Raw genomic sequence first — 19363 nt, 5'->3', positions numbered from 1 at the left:
TTCTTCCCTTAATTAACCCAAAGGGTTCTGTGGATAGTTGTGTCTACTAAAGCAGTAAAAACACACTGGGTCAAACAGCTTGCTAGTGTTTTGACACTTTTAGAAGTGAAACAAAATGACTATCATGTGAGTACACGTAGATTTGACCTGCTCTGGAAAAAAGATGGAGAAATTCCAATACACTGTGTGATGATGTTTGGTTTTCCTCTTTGCTATTATAATTGATCACTCTAACACAACAAGATATTGGTATTAGAAAGCCATTTGTATCTCAGAAAAGAACAAGGCATATAAAAATCTCCATGAAATTCTTGGGTTAAATAAGAAAAAAACAATGGCAAAATCAGAACTTGGTCTTATTCTTCTCCAATATTAGTGATCTTTCTGCCATGCTATCCGTTCATCCATCCACTGTCTTTGCTTCCTTCATCCTTTCCCTTTGGGCCACCCGAATTCAGCATTGTGTTTCCAACTCAGCTGCCATGGAGCTGACTCAGATCTCGCTCATCTTGTATCTGGACTGTTACGATAGTCGTGCTTTCCTAAATCCGTGCTTCTCACCTTTCAATCCTTATATCATTCTATATGAGACAGTAAGATATTTTTCTTTCCAAACTACACAGTGACATTTTCCAAAAATTGTAATTGGTTGAACTTTTGGAAACTGTGGGATAATAGAAATAGTACAGACTTTCGATTCAGGCCAACCTAGATACAATTCTTCCCATTTTTGAACTATGTATTGTCATCTGAACATAAGGAGACTGACACATATAACAGGAATAGAACAAATTAAAGGATACATATTACATTTCCAACATAGTACCTACTACAGAGTTGGTTTTTCTACTTTCTCAATTTTCAGAAAATATGTTTGTTACTTACAATAACCAAGTTCTGGAATAAACTTAAGTATCCATTGATAAAGGGATAGATAAAGCACCTGTACGCGCATGCGCATGTGTGTATGTACACACACACCCCCCCCCAAAATAAAGATGCACTGCACAAACTCATTTACACGTGGAATCTAAAAAAGCCCAACTCACGGACACAAAAAAAGAATGTGGAGATGTGATTGGAAGGGCTCAGTCTCAACTGCAGCATAAACTCTGGGTCGCTAATGAGCAGCAGAGTGATTGCAGCTAGTGACATCTTTGATACTTGAAATTTGTTAATAGAATTGATTTTAAGTATTCACACAAACACATGTACCTATAGCAACTATGGGATGGCTGTGTCAGCTTGATTGTGCTACTTGTTTTACAATGCCTATGTGTCTCAAACCATTACATTGTACACCTTAACTGTCTTCAGTCTTCCGGTCAGCCACACCTCAGCGTGCACATGTATGTGCGTGTGCGTGTGCGTGTGTGTGCACACACAGAGGCATCCCTGGCTATTCTCAAAGGATACCCAAAGCACTCAAGTCTACCAAAATTCACAGATGCCCAAGTTCCTTAGAGGAAATGAGCATAGACCCTGTGTTTGTAATACAAACACGGTCAGAATATAAATGCTATGTAAATAGTTACAATCCTGTATGGTTTAGTGAATAATGACAAGAATTATATATAAGTACATATGCATCCATCATCTATTTTGGTTAAAGGCATGAATGCAGTACCCATGAATATACAGGGCACAGTGTATCTACGTTTTCTCTTTCTCTTTGTCTGTCTGTCTCAGGCTCCTAATTTTGGTGACTACCTTGCAAAGTTCTAAGTATCTTAGTGAAGGCCTCAGGTAAGTTCTAACTAACCAAAACAAATTCAACTCCCCATCAGTTTTACTTTGCTATTGGTAACTGCAAAGGCCTGGATGATTGGCAGTTATGCCAAACTGGCAGAAGCAGGCTCCCATGATTTATTTACTTCTTTATTATGATTTTGCCCTCCTGGGTTCTGAATCTTCTCAGGCCTCTCCTCGCTCCAGTGGGTGTGTGTGTGGTGTCGGAGGTGAAGGTGTTGCTCTCCACTGTTTAGGAATGTCCCGCGTGTGCACAGAGCAGCCCTTTCTTGTTTCGCCTTGTCTTCAGAGGTCAAGATGACTAGCTGAAAAGTTGAAACATATCTGCGCGTCATTCACTGGACTCCACAGTTCACACCAGTAACCATGCTGTTTCTTTTCTTCTCCCAGGAATCTCCTTGCGCCTGGTTACACGGAAACACATTATAATTCCATTGGAGAGGAGGTTACCACAAGCCCGCAAATCATGGTACAGAAGTCTTGGTAATGGGGGGGGGGCCACCCCAATATAGCATCCCTGCAGGCAAATAGGTGTGAAACTTCATTTATAGCCTTTGTGCTATTTTTTTCATTAGCAGTACTTAAAACTTAATTACTTCATTGCTCTTCCAACTTTTTTTTTTTTTTTAACATTTCTTTCCCCCAGAATAGCATTCCCAACAATTCCAGGAGGCTTTTCCAGCCTAAAAGGAAGGTGGGCGGAAATAACACATGTTTTCTTTAGCGTAGCTTTCTTCATAGTGATTCCATAATCTGGAGACACTTCCGGAGGCCTCCACCCAGACCTCCATCCAGACCCCCTGTCTGGATTACAGAGTCTCTCCATGTGAAGACATTCTCAGTGGCAAGGGAACATGGTTTCCTTGAAGAATAGTCCACTCTCGGGCTTTGTCCAGAGCCTGCCTCTTTCCTCATACGGAACACATGAGAGCTTTCTTCTCAGAGCTCTCTTTTCTGTTGGAAGCCTTCAAACCTTCTCTTCCGTGGCAACTGTAAACATGGTACCGGGCGTACACCATCCCCTCTCTTTGTCCCATAAAGCAGGTCCCCTCACAGAGCACTCCATGGGAGCACACTGAGAACGATGGGATGTTTCTACAGATTCCTTTGAATTCAGTAGCATTCTTTGGAGACGTTAGCACATTAAAAATGCCATCTGAGTCACCTGCCGGTTGGGAAACATTTAGTCGATCTCTGTTAGAAAAAAAAATGTTTAATGATTAGTCATCAAAGGGAAACATAAAAGCTAGTGTTTTAGATTTATGTTAACTAATCTATTTCTTTGAAGTAATAGTCAACTCTTTGTTCTATTCCAGCAGTTGCCATATGTAATTAATACTTTATTTTCATTTGTTGGGATTACTAACTAAAATTAAACATTTTAACTCACACAGAAAGCTGTTAGAATTAGTTTTTTTTTTCCCACTTATCTACATTGACTTATCTAGCAGAAATAGATATACCAGGGAGTTATAAAACCCACGAACCTCTATAAAGACCCTTTTCTCTTTCCTTTAGGATGACTGCTACTACCAAGGCCATATCATTAATGAGGAAGCTTCTGATGTCAGCATCAGCACCTGCAGAGGTCTCAGGTAAGACGTGGTGAAGGTCTTGAACGCACTTGTGATTATGGACAGGTAGATGTAAGGAATCTCAAGGCTCCTGGCTATCATTAGTTATACCACAGTTGACTACAAATTCTAAGAGTTATAAAAAAATTAAATTTGAAGCAGATGCCATTTCTTGTTATGGAAGTATATAATTTACACATTGGGATTGCTTTCAGAGTGGTTGTAATTTGTTTTCCTGCTACCTAGAGTCAGTTACAGAGTCAAACATCTTTAGGAAATGAGAGTTCCTCTTTACCCCTTCTCCCCATTATGAATCTCTCTCTGTGTCTCTACCATATCTTATTCATAACCATGGCATCTATTTCTTTTCATCTTGGTGTTTCTGTCCATGGTAATAGATCTCTTTTGATGTCCCAAATGGATTATCTTATTTCTTTTTCTGTATTGCCAGTTGGATATCTCAAGGCACCTCAATTTCAGGGTGTCTGAAACCCAGTTAAAGATTGTCTCATTCACTAGTTATTTGTTCCTGTGTTTTCTACGTCAGTCATTTATATAAACAACTGATAAATTGCCTAATCCAGAATCAAAATAACCTGAGAACTTCTTGCCTTATACCCTCCATGCCAACCATCTTACCTCATAAAGTCCTACCACAATCTTTTTTATATAAACCATTGGAAAAAGAACACATAATGAATCTACCATATCTCCTCCTTGTTATCTTGCAGTTTTGCACACAATTAACCCAGTCTCCCTATTGCATTATCTCCCTATTACATACTCTTGTGTTTCTTCTTTATACTAATTATCTCTTGTAAGCACGTCTATCATATACATGATATATATATATATATGTATTCCTTGATTATTTTATATGCACCAATTTTCTCATTTGAATAAGCTTCAAGATAGAAGCAACCATGACTGCTTTTTTAAAAAATTCATATTTTTCATATCTATACTTAGTCTAATGTCTAATGGTTAATGGGTCCTTGCTACATATTGGTTGAGTAAATCTTAGCTCAGGACTTCAGCCCAAGAATTGAGAAGAAAATTGTCAAATTTTCATTAATCACACACTTTGTGTGTTATATGCCATAACCTTCACCATTATTCTATTAGATAGGTAGATACTATCAGTTCCATTTTGTAGAATGTGAAACAAGGCTAAATGAATTTAAGGGTAATCTGTGACAGACTTGGCATTTTAACTCTTCACCTGCAAGATTCCGAAGTCTCTGTCAGTTTTAGAGCACCCAGATTAGACAAAGCTGGAAAATCAGAACAGTGTGCTGAGTCAGAAAATCACTCTACTAGTGTCAGAACTGACATGGTCGGCTACCTGACGTTGCAGTGGGCTCTTTCTCACCAGCAGATCCTAAGTTCATATAGAGGAAATACACACAGGTGGTATTTAAGAGCATCTTCAGCTATAAATTTCATCGTGTTCTATCACTGTAAGATGAATCTGTCTTGGCACTGACTAGCAATTTCAAGAGGTCACTTTGTTTACATCGCCTGTAAGTCTGTACAACCCAAATGCCAGGATGTGTCGGTAAGCAACTCGAATTCTCATACTCCTCAGGGGCTACTTTAGCCATCGGGGTGCGAGGTACTTCATTGAGCCACTGAGCCACAGGAATCAGGATGACCAGGAGCACGCACTCTTCAAGGAGGACCCCGAGGGAGACATAGCCAATGGCACCTGTGGCATGGCTGATGAGTTGTGGGCACAGGGGTCACCCCACAGTCTGGATTTACCTGCCACCAGACTGGTCGTACGTATACTCTCATTTTCACTTTGTACCCCTGACCTGTGTTCCAGTCTTAGCAGTGAAAATCACACTTTACAGTTGCTGTTGCCTAGTTGTAGATTGTAGAGACATTGAAGATGTCTCATAAAGATGGCTGTGCACTGATGGTTGTTTAATAAGCACTTGTTGGTCAACTATTATTATCCACCAGGTATAAAGTTTTAAAAGAAGTCTGAAATACAATACCTGTTTTACTCTTTCTAGCCTATAATAATAAAAAGTGTAACAAATTATTATTTTTATTTGAAAGATCATATTTTCTTCACAAATGCATTTAATAAAACTCACTTGAAGAACATAGAAAAATACCAGTGGGTGAAACATGTAGGATCCGCCTGCAGGAGCATAGAATATCCTTTACCATTCTTTTATTTATTCTTCACTACTGTGGATAAAAGACAAAAAAGAATAGTCTTTCATGTCTAAAACTATGACGTGTAATCTGAAATGTCTTTGCCCAATGATTGCTTTAGTTGCTTTCAATATCGACTTCAAGTCCTAGCATCTCTTCCCAATGTTCTCCGAATCCATGCACACTGGGCAGACTTGTTTTGATAACATTTGGGGTTTGATTCCTTTTCTGTGGGTTTAAATTCTACCAGTGTTATCTAAGAACCCAGAAAAACCAGTCCTGGCTGTATGGTGCTGCAAATGTTGGCACAGACCCGTAGTCTTCTGTCTTAGTTCTCCGCTAACCATGTTGAGACAGTTGCTTGCCTAACATGCTGATTACTTTGGATTTCCTTCCACCTCAATGACAATGGAACAGATATTAACCAGAATAGGAATTTTAAAAATAACTAAATTAATGGAGCCCCACTGGAAAGACTTTGAAGTCAGAGCTCTCTGCTTCATGGCAGTACAGTTGAGAAAACCCCAGTGTTTTCAGATGGATTCCAGTTCCTCTACTAATGGATTTGGTTACCTTAGGGTTTAGTACTAGATTATTATGTGATGTCTCTTCTCACCATAAGAAGCTTTACTTGTGCATTTGTATTTCCATTATATCTCCTCTATGTGTACCAGTTGCACTTCTAATTTAAAAAAAAATTCCCTTTGCTTTAAGCTTACAATATGCATGTTGAAGTCCGCCTTCAAATAATACCATTCTGCTTCATATGAAGTTCAGGTACCTTATAAAAAATAGTTATGGTGTCAGGTCTGAACCTTGTTTAGGGATCATTCTAGCTGTTAAAATGGAAATATTGCCAGCCTTCATTCTCAGTTATCATTCAACACCACTTATGAAATTGTATGTATCAAGAAAAAGAAGGATAAATGTTGTCTGAGTCATTTTCCTTTTTATACTTCAGAAGATGAATGATGGGAAGATTCAGGAACAGAAGAAATATATAGAATATTATGTGGTCCTGGATAATGGTGAGGTAATTATATCAGATAGAGGTGTCTTTAAAATCCTCCTCTCTACACATTTACTATATGAGGCATTAATGTCTTGATCTATTTTGAAAAATCATGACCTATAAATCTATGAACATTGATCCTATAATACACTTTTCCTAATGTCTTAAAAGCTCCAAACATAGTTTCTGATTAATTTCTCTTGCCATATTGGATTCTGTCAAGCACTTAACCGTTTATAAATTAGAATGTATACTCTTCAGAAAACACTAAATAGAAAGGCCCAGTGTCTCTTTGGGAAAAGGCAAGTTTTTGTAGCTCCTCACTGTTTGTCTTTTATAAGACAGTATTTTTCTTTTTTTGCCAGTCCTGGGCCTTGGACTCAGGGCCTGAGCACTGTCCCTGGCTTCTTCCCGCTCAAGGCTAGCACTCTGCCACTTGAGCCACAGTGCCGCTTCTGGCCGTTTTCTGTATATGTGGTGCTGGGGAACCGAACCTAGGGCCTCATGTATCCGAGGCAGGCACTCTTGCCACTAGGCTATATCCCCAGCCCTATAAGACAGTATTTTCATAGAGTGGAATCTCTTCTCCCCTCCATTCCTGTTGTTTCCAGTCCTCCTGCCTTGGGTCTTCCGAGTGCTGGCCTCACAACTGTGTGCTGGGCTATAATCCTAAGAGCTTACACAGGGGCTGGGGATATGGCCTAGTGGCAAGAGCACTTGCCTCGTGTACTTGAAGCCCTGGGTTCGATTCCCCAGCACCACATATACAGAAAATGGCCAGAAGTGGCGCTGTGACTCAAGTGGCAGAGTGCTAGCCTTGAGCCAAAAGAAGCCAGGGACAGTGCTCAGGCCCTGAGTCCAAGGCCCAGGACTGGCAAAATAAATAAATAAGTAAATAAGTAAGTAAATAAATAAATAAATAAAGCTGCCCCTAAGAGCTTACACAGACCCACTGCCTCAAGGGAAAAACCATTTTCTTAGTTCCCAAAATATTTTAATTTAGCTGGAGAAATAAAATCAATTTGATTCGAATTTTTAGCTGTTAGTATTAGTAATTGATTCTTAATTACTATCACTAATAAGTGTGATCAGTTAGCTTGCCTTTCTTTTCTTTCTTCCCTTCCTTCTGTCCTTCCTTCCTTTCAATTTTCCTTCCTTCCTTCCATCATTTGTTCTTTCTACTAATGCCTATTCTTGTTTGCTTTCCCTTAGTTTAAGAAGTACAACAAAAATCTAGATGAAATAAGAAAGAGAGTATTTGAGATGGCCAACTACATTGACATGGTATGATATCTTCTATTAAATATAGTCTGATGCATTTTGCTAGGAGATGTCATTGGTTGTTTGTATGGATGACATAAATCCAAGAAGGAAAGCCAGGTCCTCAAGATTCATGTTCCTCATGACTCCAGTGGGGTAACCATGACTTTTCCTACTTAAACCGTGGTAGAGACCTTTCTTGCCTACTTCCCCCACTGAACTTAAGCCCATGAAGATTTAAAAGCTAGTTTCTGTGGGATGCTGATCACTGAGAACAAAATCCAAACAGAAAACCACAGCAAAGAGGGGAAAACACCATCAATGCATTACTAACTTAATCCTCATGATAACCTAAGTCAGATAAGCGCAGCAACTTGCATAGGATTATCACAAGGACAGAAAACAACAAGATAGGGCTTGAGTATAGATCTGTCAGGTTCTAAGGCTCATCTCACCTATACAGTTGGTGGTGTTCTTTAATGAGTCTATCACCTAAAATACTCATAATGATCATACATCCTTTGCAATTACATATTATAAGTTCCTCATTCATTGAGTGCATACACACACACACACACACACACACACACGCATTGCTTGGAATGTAAGAGTCTATTAGTAGTGCTTGCAAATCTTCTAAAGCTAGAAGAAACAGCAGGGATTCATTGCTCATCTTTTCACCACCAAGATCACAGACTTTTCCTATGGAACCTCAAGCATCAGTTATCCATTATTGAGCACTTTCTTTGTGCTAAGGACTTAACTACGTTACAGAAAATTCAAGTATTTGTTCCTTGGAAGAGGTAACCTTCCTAGGAGGGAGGCAAATGTACCCACAGAGGTAACTTGTGCTGTGTATGGTAATAGATGCTGTCATAAAAGGTAGGACAGAGAGTTCTAAGGGCGGGGGGTAGGTAGTTGATCACAGGGCCAGGCTGAGCAGCAGAGTGCTCTTTCTGATAAGGTGACATCTGAGCGGACAGCTAAAGGAGGGGAGAAACTTTCACTCCTAGAAAAACAGCCGGTGTACATTCCTAAGAAGTGATATTAGGCCTGGCATGATTCTAATAAGTGTTCATAATCCTAGCTACTGGGGAGGTAGAGTTCCAGAGGATTGTGGTTAGAGGCCAGTGCAGGAAAAAAGAAAAAATTAGTGTTACCCTACCTCGACAATAAAGTCCTGATGATGTAGGTCTTTCATTCCTGTTACACGGGGGGGTGTAGGTGGGAGGATGGTGGTCCCAGCTGCGTGAACAAACATGTGGGCCCCGATGCAATATGTAAATGAAGTAAAAATAGAGAGTGGAGTTTGCAGCTTGACAGTAGGCCTATTGTCTCCTAAGTGTAGCTTTTTCATTTTTTTTTAAATGTCTGCATTGTGGCTTTTGCTGCCTTGTTACAAGTGTTTTTAGAAATAAAATACACTGGAAATATTAAAACAACAGTGTTAGGCTACTAAGTTTCTGAGCCTGCCATGCATGTCCTCTCTTTGGACAGCTGTATAAAAAGCTCGATGCTCACGTGGTCTTAGTTGGGCTGGAAATCTGGACGGATGAGGACAAGATCAAGATAACCCCCAATGCCACCTCCACCCTGGAGAACTTTTCTCAGTGGCGGGGGAGAAACCTCCTCAGCCGGAAGGGCCACGACGTCGCTCAGTTGGTTTCGTAAGTGTTGCTTTTCCTCTCTGCACGCTGTATGCTTGCTAACATGAGAGGTGTGCAGAGAATGGACAAGGCAAGGGGCGTCTCGGGTAGCAGGTAAGGAGAAGGGGTTCAGGCACAGGGATTAAAAGTTTCAAACCACTCACTTGCATCATGAAAAGCTTACTAGTCATGAATTACATTGTCAGTCATCTAATGTGATGAGACCCAAGTACTTTGATCTCAAGCAGTAGGAAAGATACTGCAGAAAACAAAATGTCTCAGGCGGTTCCACAAGAACTGAAGAAGGTTAACGGGGAGGAGTCACACTAGGGATTTCTCTGCTAACCATTTAGAGTGCTAGGTGCCTTGCCTACAGTATATCTACTTGGAGAATGGTGATTTTTTATGTCTGTTCATTTCTTTCCTCTAGCTCTGCAGACTTTTCTGGAGCGACGGTGGGCCTTGCTTTCCTCTCTTCCATGTGCTCTCCTTATCACTCCGTTGGCATCATTCAGGTCTGTCTGAAGATTAATAGATGGTTCTAGAATGTACTTTTGCTGTATGCCTCCCCTCCTTGGGTTAATGGCCTGTCCTCTGCAGGTCTAGGAAATAACCTTGACCAAAGTGTAAAAGATCACCTAATCTTGGGACACTAGGAGCAATCCAACCTTCTCAGGATAGTTGTTTTTTAATCCATCTGTAAGTATAAGGAATATTAGACTACAGATTTCTATTGTTATAATGTGCTATTTCTAGGTTCGTTAGTATAAAGTAAGTTAGAATATGTTCCCAACTCTTGGCTTTTCTCAAATATTGGAGTAGAGTTTGCAATTATTCTTTCTAAAACGTTTAATACAATCCACCAGTAACACTACATGAGACTAGACTTTTCTTTGTTTGGTTACATAGCTCATATCTCCACTAGACAGTAAGTGCTGTTCAGATTATGTATCTGTTAACTGGGGGTGGGGTAGAGTAGAAGGATTTGAACTCAAAGCCTTGCACTTGGGAGGCAAGCCCACTACCCCTGGAGCCAAGCCCCAGCTCTTGTAGTTTTAGTTCTTTTGCAGGTATAGTCTCATACTTTCTCCGAGGGCTGAGCTCACACCAAGCTTCTCCTATTGCCACTGCCTGTATAGCTGGGTTAACCCCCAAGAGCCACCCTGTTTGGTCTGTTCTTTAAGCTAGAGTCTCACTTTGCTAGGGCTGGCCTTGATCTACCCTCCTCCTATCTTTGTGAAGTAGATGTGAGCCACTGCACCTAGCGTAGATTCTTCACCTTGCCTTAAGCAAGCCTTGGTAGTTTTGTTCTGACCCTCAGTCCTTTTGTTTCTAATTCAATCCATTTCCAAATTTTATCTCCATTATATCCTTTCCTCTTTACACTCCACATAATTCATTTTTTTAATACTCTACCTCCAAGATATTTTCAATGTGGGTTAAAAGCTTCACATGAGAATACCTAAGTTATTTTCTCCCAACTATTGTACTAATCATAGGTTTATCTTTGTTATATAAGTGACAAATTCAAAATCCATTGTTACTAGTCTGGCCTTAGTAGTATTTCACTAAAACTTAAAATAAGAAAAATTTAGACTTAAGTTTGTCACTATTTTATCATATCCTTAGATCCAAGTTTCTAATCTGGCATCATAGTTTTTCCTCCTATTGGAACTTTTGTTTGTTTTTTTTGCATTCACTCATTCATTTATGCATACATACATACATACATACATGCATACATACATACATACATACATGAGTCCGAGGGCTTGAATTCAAGGCCTGAGCACTGTCCCTGAGCACTGTCCCTTGTTCAAGGTTGGTGATTTACCACTTGAGCCACAGCTCTACCTGTGGCTTTTTGGTGAGTAATTGGAGATGAGTCTCATAGACTTTCCTGCCTGGGCTGGCTTCAACCCATGCTCTTCAGATCTCATCTTCCTGAGTAGCTAGGATTACAGCTATGAGCCACCTGAACCCAACCGAACTTCAAAATTTTAAAAATATATTATATATGTATAATATTATACATACACATATGTTTTTCCTAAAACACATTTTCAGGCTCACTTGTCTGCAAAAGACTTCATACCTTGCTTTCATATTAAATGTATTTTCCCAGCAGCTTTGGATTTCTATAACCACAACTTACTAGTAGATTCAAGAGAAGTCACAGTTATTTTCCTGTCCTCGTGAGGGGAGGGGAAGAATCACATTCTATCTCGCTTTCTGCACCATGGGTAAAATCGAACCCACTGTATGTTTAGTGACTATGAGGCTGGGACTGGTGCCTTAGCCTTTACCAAGTCTATGTGATGGGTCTCATGGGCTGAACGGAAATAAAATACGTACTCCCTCCCTGTGAAGAATGTACCATGGCACGGGAAGAGAGACTGACCAGTTACATGTTGTAATGTAATGGACATTCAGTGCCACAGGGTAGGGTGTGTGTGTGTGTGTGTGTGTGTGTGTGTGTGTGTGTGTGTGTGTGTGTGTGTAAAAGAGAAAGAGGCAATGGGGTTGGGGGGTGTCATGCTGGCTTAATAAAGAAAAGCACATCTTCTCTGTTGTAGTTTCACTTGCAAACCAGACTGTTTCTCCCTTCTTCTCCTCAGGACCACAGTAGCAATCACCTTCGAGTAGCAGGCACCATGGCCCATGAACTGGGCCACAACCTCGGAATGTTCCACGATGACTTCAGCTGTAAGTGTCTCTCCGCAGTCTGTGTGATGGAGAAGTCGATAAGGTGAGACTCGGTGCTCATGGGTCTGTCTTCCCTATGGGTCACCTTCAAATGTTTAGATTTGATCATTGAATCAACCCACATCTTTACACAAGTTATTTTTTTTTAGTTAAGAAATAGTTTGATCTATTGTGTTTTTGCGGATTGGAAAAATAGCCACGTTATCTTCATTGTACCTATACAAGACTTAAGAGTCAGGAAATCCTTAGCTTTGACTGAATTTTCCATGAACTCAGAATGATTGATACTAGGGACAATTTTGGGGAAATCACATAATCAAAGAAAAAGTATCTCAGTTTGTGGAAAGCTATGACATGTTCTTATCTTGCCTTTACCTTTATATACTTTTTTATTTTATCTTTTCTGTTCTTCCCCACAGAGCTCACATAAGCTAGGATTATTTCCCCATGTCCTTTACAAAATAGGAAAATGTTTTGCCGGTAATGAGCTGTGCCAGCTCATCTCTCCCAGATATTATTGCATTAAAAGCTTTTTTCTTTGTTTATGTGATAAAAATTGTTAGTTGGCCCTTACTTAAGGGCATATTAATTTTCTTAGGCATACAGATAAATACGACTCTCTTATCTTTAGCATTTGTGAACCCCAAAGTGATCTAAGGCTGAAAAGATTAGGTGGATAATCCAGAAGCATTTTTGTTTCATTAAAAAATGGTCTGCATGGTCCACTATGAGAAATGATTCAACTAGATGAGTGGTTCGTGTCCAATCCAAGCAGGTTAATTAGGACATGCAAATGAGCTCATAACGGCATTTGGTCAGTGCATTTGATTTGGTTTTTTCTTGTGGCTGTGTTATTCCTGAGGTTTGAACCCAGGGCCTGGATGCTGTCCCTGAGTTTTGTTCTTGAAGCTAGTGCTAGCCAAGGTTTCACTTTGACTTTCTTTTAATGATTAGTTGGAGGTAAGAGTCTCATGGACTTTCCTCCCCAGGCTGGCTTTGAACCATAATCCTCATATCTCAGCCTCCTACATAGGTAGGATTACAGGGTGAGCCACCAGTGCCTGGCTCAATTTAGTCTTCTGGGACAGGTTTTAGGTGTAATTGTAGCTAATTGCAGACATTGCTTTCCACATGCTAAATGTAAGGGTATTCCATTTCCTCTTGTTTTCTCGTCACAGATTCCGCATGCCCACAGACTTCAGCTCCTGTAGCCGAGCCACCTATGACAAGTTCCTTGAAGATAAAGCACCAAATTGCCTTTTAAACACTCCACTGCCCGCGGATATCATATCTGTCCCCGTGTGCGGAAACCAGCTGGTAGAAACGGGAGAGGATTGTGACTGTGGGGCTCCTGAGGTACGGCCAAACCTTGTCCACGTTGACTAACTCATTTACCGACTGCTGAGAAGCTACGCAAGAGAGGGCTATGTGGCCAGCCTAATATTGTGCTTGCTGTCATTCCGGCTATGCTCATGGGTAGGCATTTTGCAGGCCCATCTCTCCTGTAGAGCTTGTGTATTTCTGTCTCTGGGTCCTTCCCATTTTTTTTTTTCTAATTTTGAAATAGCAACTTAGGACTTGTCACCCCCACCCACATTTTTGGTGGAAATACTTTAATAACTCACTGAGCCTTCCTTCAGGCAGAGCACCGTGACAGTGCTCAGGGAGGCCAGATAGCTTCCTGGCTCAAGGCTCAAGGCACCGCCAAGAGCCCCGAGCTGGATCCAAGTGCATATGGAATTCCAGCCCTGGCCCTACAGCATCTGGTGCATTCCATTCCTCTTGGGGATTCCCAGGTGGTTACTGTGAGAATCTTACCCTGTTCTCATTCTATCCACTGTGGTAAAGCCAAGATTCTCAGTGGGGCCTTTGGTCCTCCCCGTCCCCAACTACTATTATAATAGTGTAAATATTCAGTGAGCAAGAGGGACCTCTCCCAGGTGAGGTTCACAATGGAATAGAGGGCAAAGGCATTAATGCAAGCAAGTTATGACTCTAAAAAAATCTCACTCTTCTACAGGGATCAAGGTGGCTGGGAGAGAAATTGTAAAGGTTCAATTCTCCAATTGTCTTGTGTAGGCACATTTCTAATTTCTCAGAAACCAGTCAGGGAGACCAAGACGAATTATATTGCTTTAAATAGAATTGAATTAAACGTCAGAATCAGATAAAAAAATGTGTCTTCCATTTTTCAGAACTTGTTATAGAGAGTGAATTTACTGCTGGTTAGATATATAACTAATAAGCTTAACTAATTATGTTCTATAGATTTAATACATTTTATTATTACATGGTTATATTAAAAAAACCTTTCCCTTTTGTTTCCACTCATATTATCAAGAAGAATAGTTTGCTTTTCTTTGTTTGTTTTTTTTAAACAGCTATTGGGAGAGATGGGGAGAATGATGAAGGGGATGACATTGAAGATCGAGATACATTGTACTCACAAACTGACATAGAATTCAAACCCTTTTGCACAAATACTTAAGGATAATAAACAGAGAGACAAACACGGCTATTTATATGAGGTTAGAGAAAACATTTAAGTTAAATTTTTAAAAGAGACACTTAAGTTAAAAACAAGAGCTGGGTGCCAATGGCTAACACCTGTAACCCTAGCTACACAGGAGGCTGAAATCTGAGGATCATGGTTCAAAGCCAGCCAGGGCAGGAAAGTATGAGACTCTGATTTCCACTTAACTACCAGAAAACTGAAAATGGCACTGTCTCAGTGATAGAGTGCTAGACTTGAGCAAAAGAGCTCAGGGATAGCACCCAGGCTTTGAGTTCAAGCCCACAACTGACAAAAACAAAACAACACAAACATGTAAGTACAGTTCGGGCAAGTATGAACTATCAGTTGCTCCAGAAACATTTAAAACGTTTTTTTAATTGCTTGTTTTCCTAAAAGTCACTTTTAGATTCTACCAAATCAATGTGCCTGTGACACACAAATTATGTGATAAACTGCTGACTGACATAAGGCCAAAAATGTAATCCATCATTTACTTCTGACGTTTCTTAGGAATGTACAAACGTTTGCTGTGATGCTAAAACCTGTAAAATCAAAGCAGGCCTTCGATGTGCTGCAGGAGAATGCTGTGAAAGATGCCAGGTGAGGTGAGGGTGCTCTGCTTTCATAATCGTGAGTGTCGTTTCCTACAGCAACGTCTCAGTCATTGCGTCAGTGAAACAGCCCCAACAACAGTTTCCTCTCTCGAAAGGGATGCCAACATTTATTCAACATTGCTAGAGGACTTTTCATAGAAAGCCTGCTTCATTTTCTCATGACAGCATAAGGTAAGGCTTGCTCTCATTTGGTTTCGAGGGAACAGAGGCTTGGAGCAGAAAATACGGAAAATAAGATGATTGCCCTTTGTGACTGGAAGTGATTATGTGATAGAAAGCGATTACGACAAATCAAATGAGCTGGACACAGGAAGTGAAATAAATACTGCATTGTCTCCGGTGGATGTGAAATCTTAAGGAGCTGAGTAAATAGGCAAGAAAAGTAGATTCGTGGTGAAACACCTGGACACAAGCAGGGCCAAGACTCACAACGAGAACATCTAAATTCCAGGCCTGTCCCACTGGTTGTAGAAAACGAGAGCCGACGTTTGGGATGGAGGAGATCAGAAAGAAGAACCTTCATCATGGGGAAATGCCATTCACCTTACCTAGGAAAAGGAAATGAATGGAAGAATGCAGTCAAGAAGGCCACGCCTATCCTACAACATGAAGAGGAGCGCGAGAAGGAGTGGATAAAGGGAGGGACGGGTGAGAATGTGCATTGCATTCATCAACTGCTTGATTTAAAGGCAACTCCTTTGAACAAGTACTTAGAGATAATTTTTTTTAAATGATAGATTTTAGGTTTGAATTTCCAGATGAAGAGCAACTAAAGGAAATGAGTGGTTTCTGCGGCGGCTGGTGGGAACGCCAGTCTGAATGGTGCCCTGGGTGGGAGGGGTGGGGTTGGATTTGAAGGAGGACTTTGGGGTCAATGGCACACAGACAATGGAGGCTGTACGCCAGCCTGCTCGCCACCCATTCCTCAGATTCACAGGCCTGGCTGTGCTTGTTTCACTCGGGTTTCTCGGAAATGAGAGTAGCAATTGCAGGGCAACCAAGCCAGCCCCTGGAACGACTATTTGGTGATTTGTTTCTACATGATGAATTATTGCAGGAAGTTGAAAGGAAATGTCTGGACCTATACTAAAAGGAATTAAAATGGAGGGAACCCGAAGCCTGGAAAAGTCTAGAAGGATGCTACTCAGGTGCTTTGTAAGAAGGTCTTCCTTTATACAGAAGGTTCACTTCGTCAGGCCCCTTCACAAGTTGGAGATGTCAATCTTTTTTTAAATTCTCCATCAAGATGCGTCCAAACAAAGGGAGAAATGAATCACATCTCTACTTGTTTTGGGTTTTTGTCTGAAATTTTCTGTTATTATTACCCGACTAATTCAAAATACTTGTTGCTTGAAGACGTGGGGCATTGACCAACAACTAACAATATGACAAGAAATGGCTTATAGTTCACAATGAAGTTATGCCTCCAACTGTTTCCCTACCAAAAGAGACCAAAGTGGAAAAGATCCTATGTGTTCACATGTGATATTAGGGAAATGGGGGAGGATAAAGATTCTCTCTCTCTCTCTCTCTCTCTCTCTCTCTCTCTCTCTCTCTCTCTCTCTCTCTCTCTCTCTCTCTCTCTCTCTCTGCCGCTCTCCCTGCAGTTTAAAAAGGCTGGGGCTGTGTGCAGAGCAGCAAAGCACGAGTGTGACCTGCCTGAAATGTGTGATGGTAAATCGAGTCACTGCACAGAGGACCGGTTCCGAGTCAATGGCTTCCCTTGCGGCCACGGCAGGGGCTACTGCTTGATGGGAAGATGCCCCACCCTGGAGCAGCAGTGCCGGGAGCTGTGGGGGCCAGGTAGGGCTCGCGGGGAGGGGGTGGTGGTGATGCTGTCCACTCTTCTTAGGAACCCTGTCGTTACCCCGCATCAAGGAGGGCATTTTGAGACTTAAGGATCAGAATCGTCTGACTTAGTAAAGATAAGAATGGCCCAGTAGCTTTTTTTTTTCCTTTCAGAGTAACAACTTCTTTTGCTATTGTTGTTTAGGATCAATTTACTCCTGCAGTATTTGAGATCTACTTAAAAAACACCGCAATTCAAACTAGGTAGACTGTATTTCATCTCTCACGGCTAATATCCTTGGTCTGACAAGGAAATGTGTGTGGTGTGTGTGTGTGTGTGTGTGTGTGTGTGTGTGTGTGTGTGTGTACCTACATAGAGGACAAAATCCTGGGTGAGTGCCAAGAACTAGTCTTGGGGAGAAAAGAAAAGAAGGGTCTGGAATGCAGAAAAGCAAGGAGGAAACATGAAACCCTTAAATGATTTTTTTTCCCAGTGGGATTTTTTTAGGCAACCAGTCATACCCTCTGATTAAGCCATAATGCTAAGATGACACCCACAGCTTGATTAGCAAGGCCATTTTTAGATCACTTTGGGGTGCTCCCTTAGATGTGAAATCTAAAACAAAGCTGAACCCCCGGAGATGGGGAGGGGAGGGAGGAGGAGAGCAAAGGATGCCATGAAAGGGATTCTGGTCAAAGGTCACACAATTGGGGGTCATTAAAAAAACAAAAACCAATTGTTTAGAATTCCTGAACAAGATGTGTAGTTTGTGTATTTCATTGCTAGCCTTTCCTGCCACACTTTTAAATTCCTACCGGCATGTCTGAAAATAGTATATTTAGTTTAAAAGGAAAGAAACTACATAGTCTTTAATAAATATTTTGTACAATTTCTGAAAACATTGGTGAATAATGCTTGAGGGAATACATTAAAAAATCCCCCACTCACAAGCCCCCCTCCCGGAACAAAGTGAAAAAACCAAGAGATCGAAAACAAACAAACAAAATAAATAAATAAAATCCCTAAGTAAGCCTCTCTGTGTCCAGCAAGTCTGGTGTAGGATACAGCTGGAAGAGCTGAGTTCAAAGTCATTTATGTCTCCGCAACTGCATGATTCTTCATGGCTAAACTGCGCGTGTGACTAGTTGAATTTGCTGGTTAAAGACTCCACATTTCGGGGAAGCTCTGAGCACCTCCTTTATTTATTGGTAATGAGCTTAACGATTTTTGGTTTTCTTGATCAACAACATACATCTTCATTGGCTTCGGCCTTGTTTGTGCATCCAAGATTGATTCAGAATTCCCTAGTGTCTAAGAGTGTTCTTTGTTGGTGTGTATGCAGGACAGCTCAACAAAGGTCCTTGACTCGGATAGAATTGGGTAGGAAGTTTGTTTGCTTTTTTTTTTTTATCTCCATGACACAATATGATCTGTTTCCTTATTAGTAAAATAAGACTTGCCAGAATATTCACTGACCACTGTTCCCAGTGGCTTGCATGCATGGAGTCATCAAATTCTCTCATCAACTCTAGGATATCAGAACTAGCGCCTATATTCTCATTGTTTAGAGGCACAAACGCAGACATTGCGACATTTGCCCAATGCACACGGTTGCACACTATGACGGAATGCCTGAGCTCTTTATCTACTGTGTTTCCAGACCACCTGGGTAAGGATCTGAGGCTGACTGCCTGGGCAGTAGGTGGTGCTGTTTGCCACTGTGGCTGGTGCACAGTTTGAACATAGCTGGCACATTATAAATAATGGCCTATATCCTGGCAGCCTGTTATGTGAGAGTAGCAGTGATATTATCCACATAATAATGGCAGCTCTTCTGGCTAAGTGTTTGCATTTAGTTGGCTTTTCACTTTAAGTCAACCATACAGCTGTTCCCAGATATCTAGATAGCCATTATCAAATTGCAGATCATAGTTTAAAAATAAAACCATTCCAGCCAGCACCTCTGATACCAAAATTATGACAACTGCTGTTTCCAAGAGTGGCCAAATGGAGAGGTGCCCAAATAGTGCAGGTTGAGCTTTCCCAATTTGAAAATCTGAAATCTAAAAGGCTCCAAGATCCAAAATTATTTCAAGTAAGAACTGAAGTTTTAAGTGTAAAAAATCCACACCGGTCCTCATGTGACAAGGCACAGTGAACTGCAGATGTACTAAATTGCTGTAATATACTTATATATTTATATTTCTTTATATAGGGATATGTATATAAAATGACCTGTTCCCTTATGAATAAAATCAGACTTACAAAATTAGTATGTAGGGCTGGGAATGTGGCCTAGCGGTAGAGGGCTTGCCCAGCATGCATGAAG

General features: G+C 40.8%; 1 protein-coding gene across 1 annotated transcript in view; it reads left to right on the top strand.

Moving 5' to 3' along the window:
* Adam28 (ADAM metallopeptidase domain 28) overlaps positions 1–19363 on the top strand; it is a 39597-nt gene that overhangs the window by 7602 nt on the left and 12632 nt on the right. The window contains exons 4-14 of the mRNA XM_048330988.1: positions 2140–2218; positions 3268–3344; positions 4912–5104; positions 6454–6525; positions 7717–7788; positions 9262–9431; positions 9841–9925; positions 12029–12159; positions 13295–13472; positions 15142–15231; positions 16853–17048. Of these exons, the coding sequence (XP_048186945.1) occupies positions 2140–2218; positions 3268–3344; positions 4912–5104; positions 6454–6525; positions 7717–7788; positions 9262–9431; positions 9841–9925; positions 12029–12159; positions 13295–13472; positions 15142–15231; positions 16853–17048 (1343 nt within the window). The remainder of the gene's footprint in view (positions 1–2139; positions 2219–3267; positions 3345–4911; positions 5105–6453; positions 6526–7716; positions 7789–9261; positions 9432–9840; positions 9926–12028; positions 12160–13294; positions 13473–15141; positions 15232–16852; positions 17049–19363) is intronic.

Source organism: Perognathus longimembris, chromosome 21 (genome assembly GCF_023159225.1).
Source record: "Perognathus longimembris pacificus isolate PPM17 chromosome 21, ASM2315922v1, whole genome shotgun sequence".
Taxonomy (NCBI): domain Eukaryota; kingdom Metazoa; phylum Chordata; class Mammalia; order Rodentia; family Heteromyidae; genus Perognathus; species Perognathus longimembris.
Note: the sequence above shows the minus strand (reverse complement) of the source record. Positions and strands in the feature narration are given on the sequence as shown.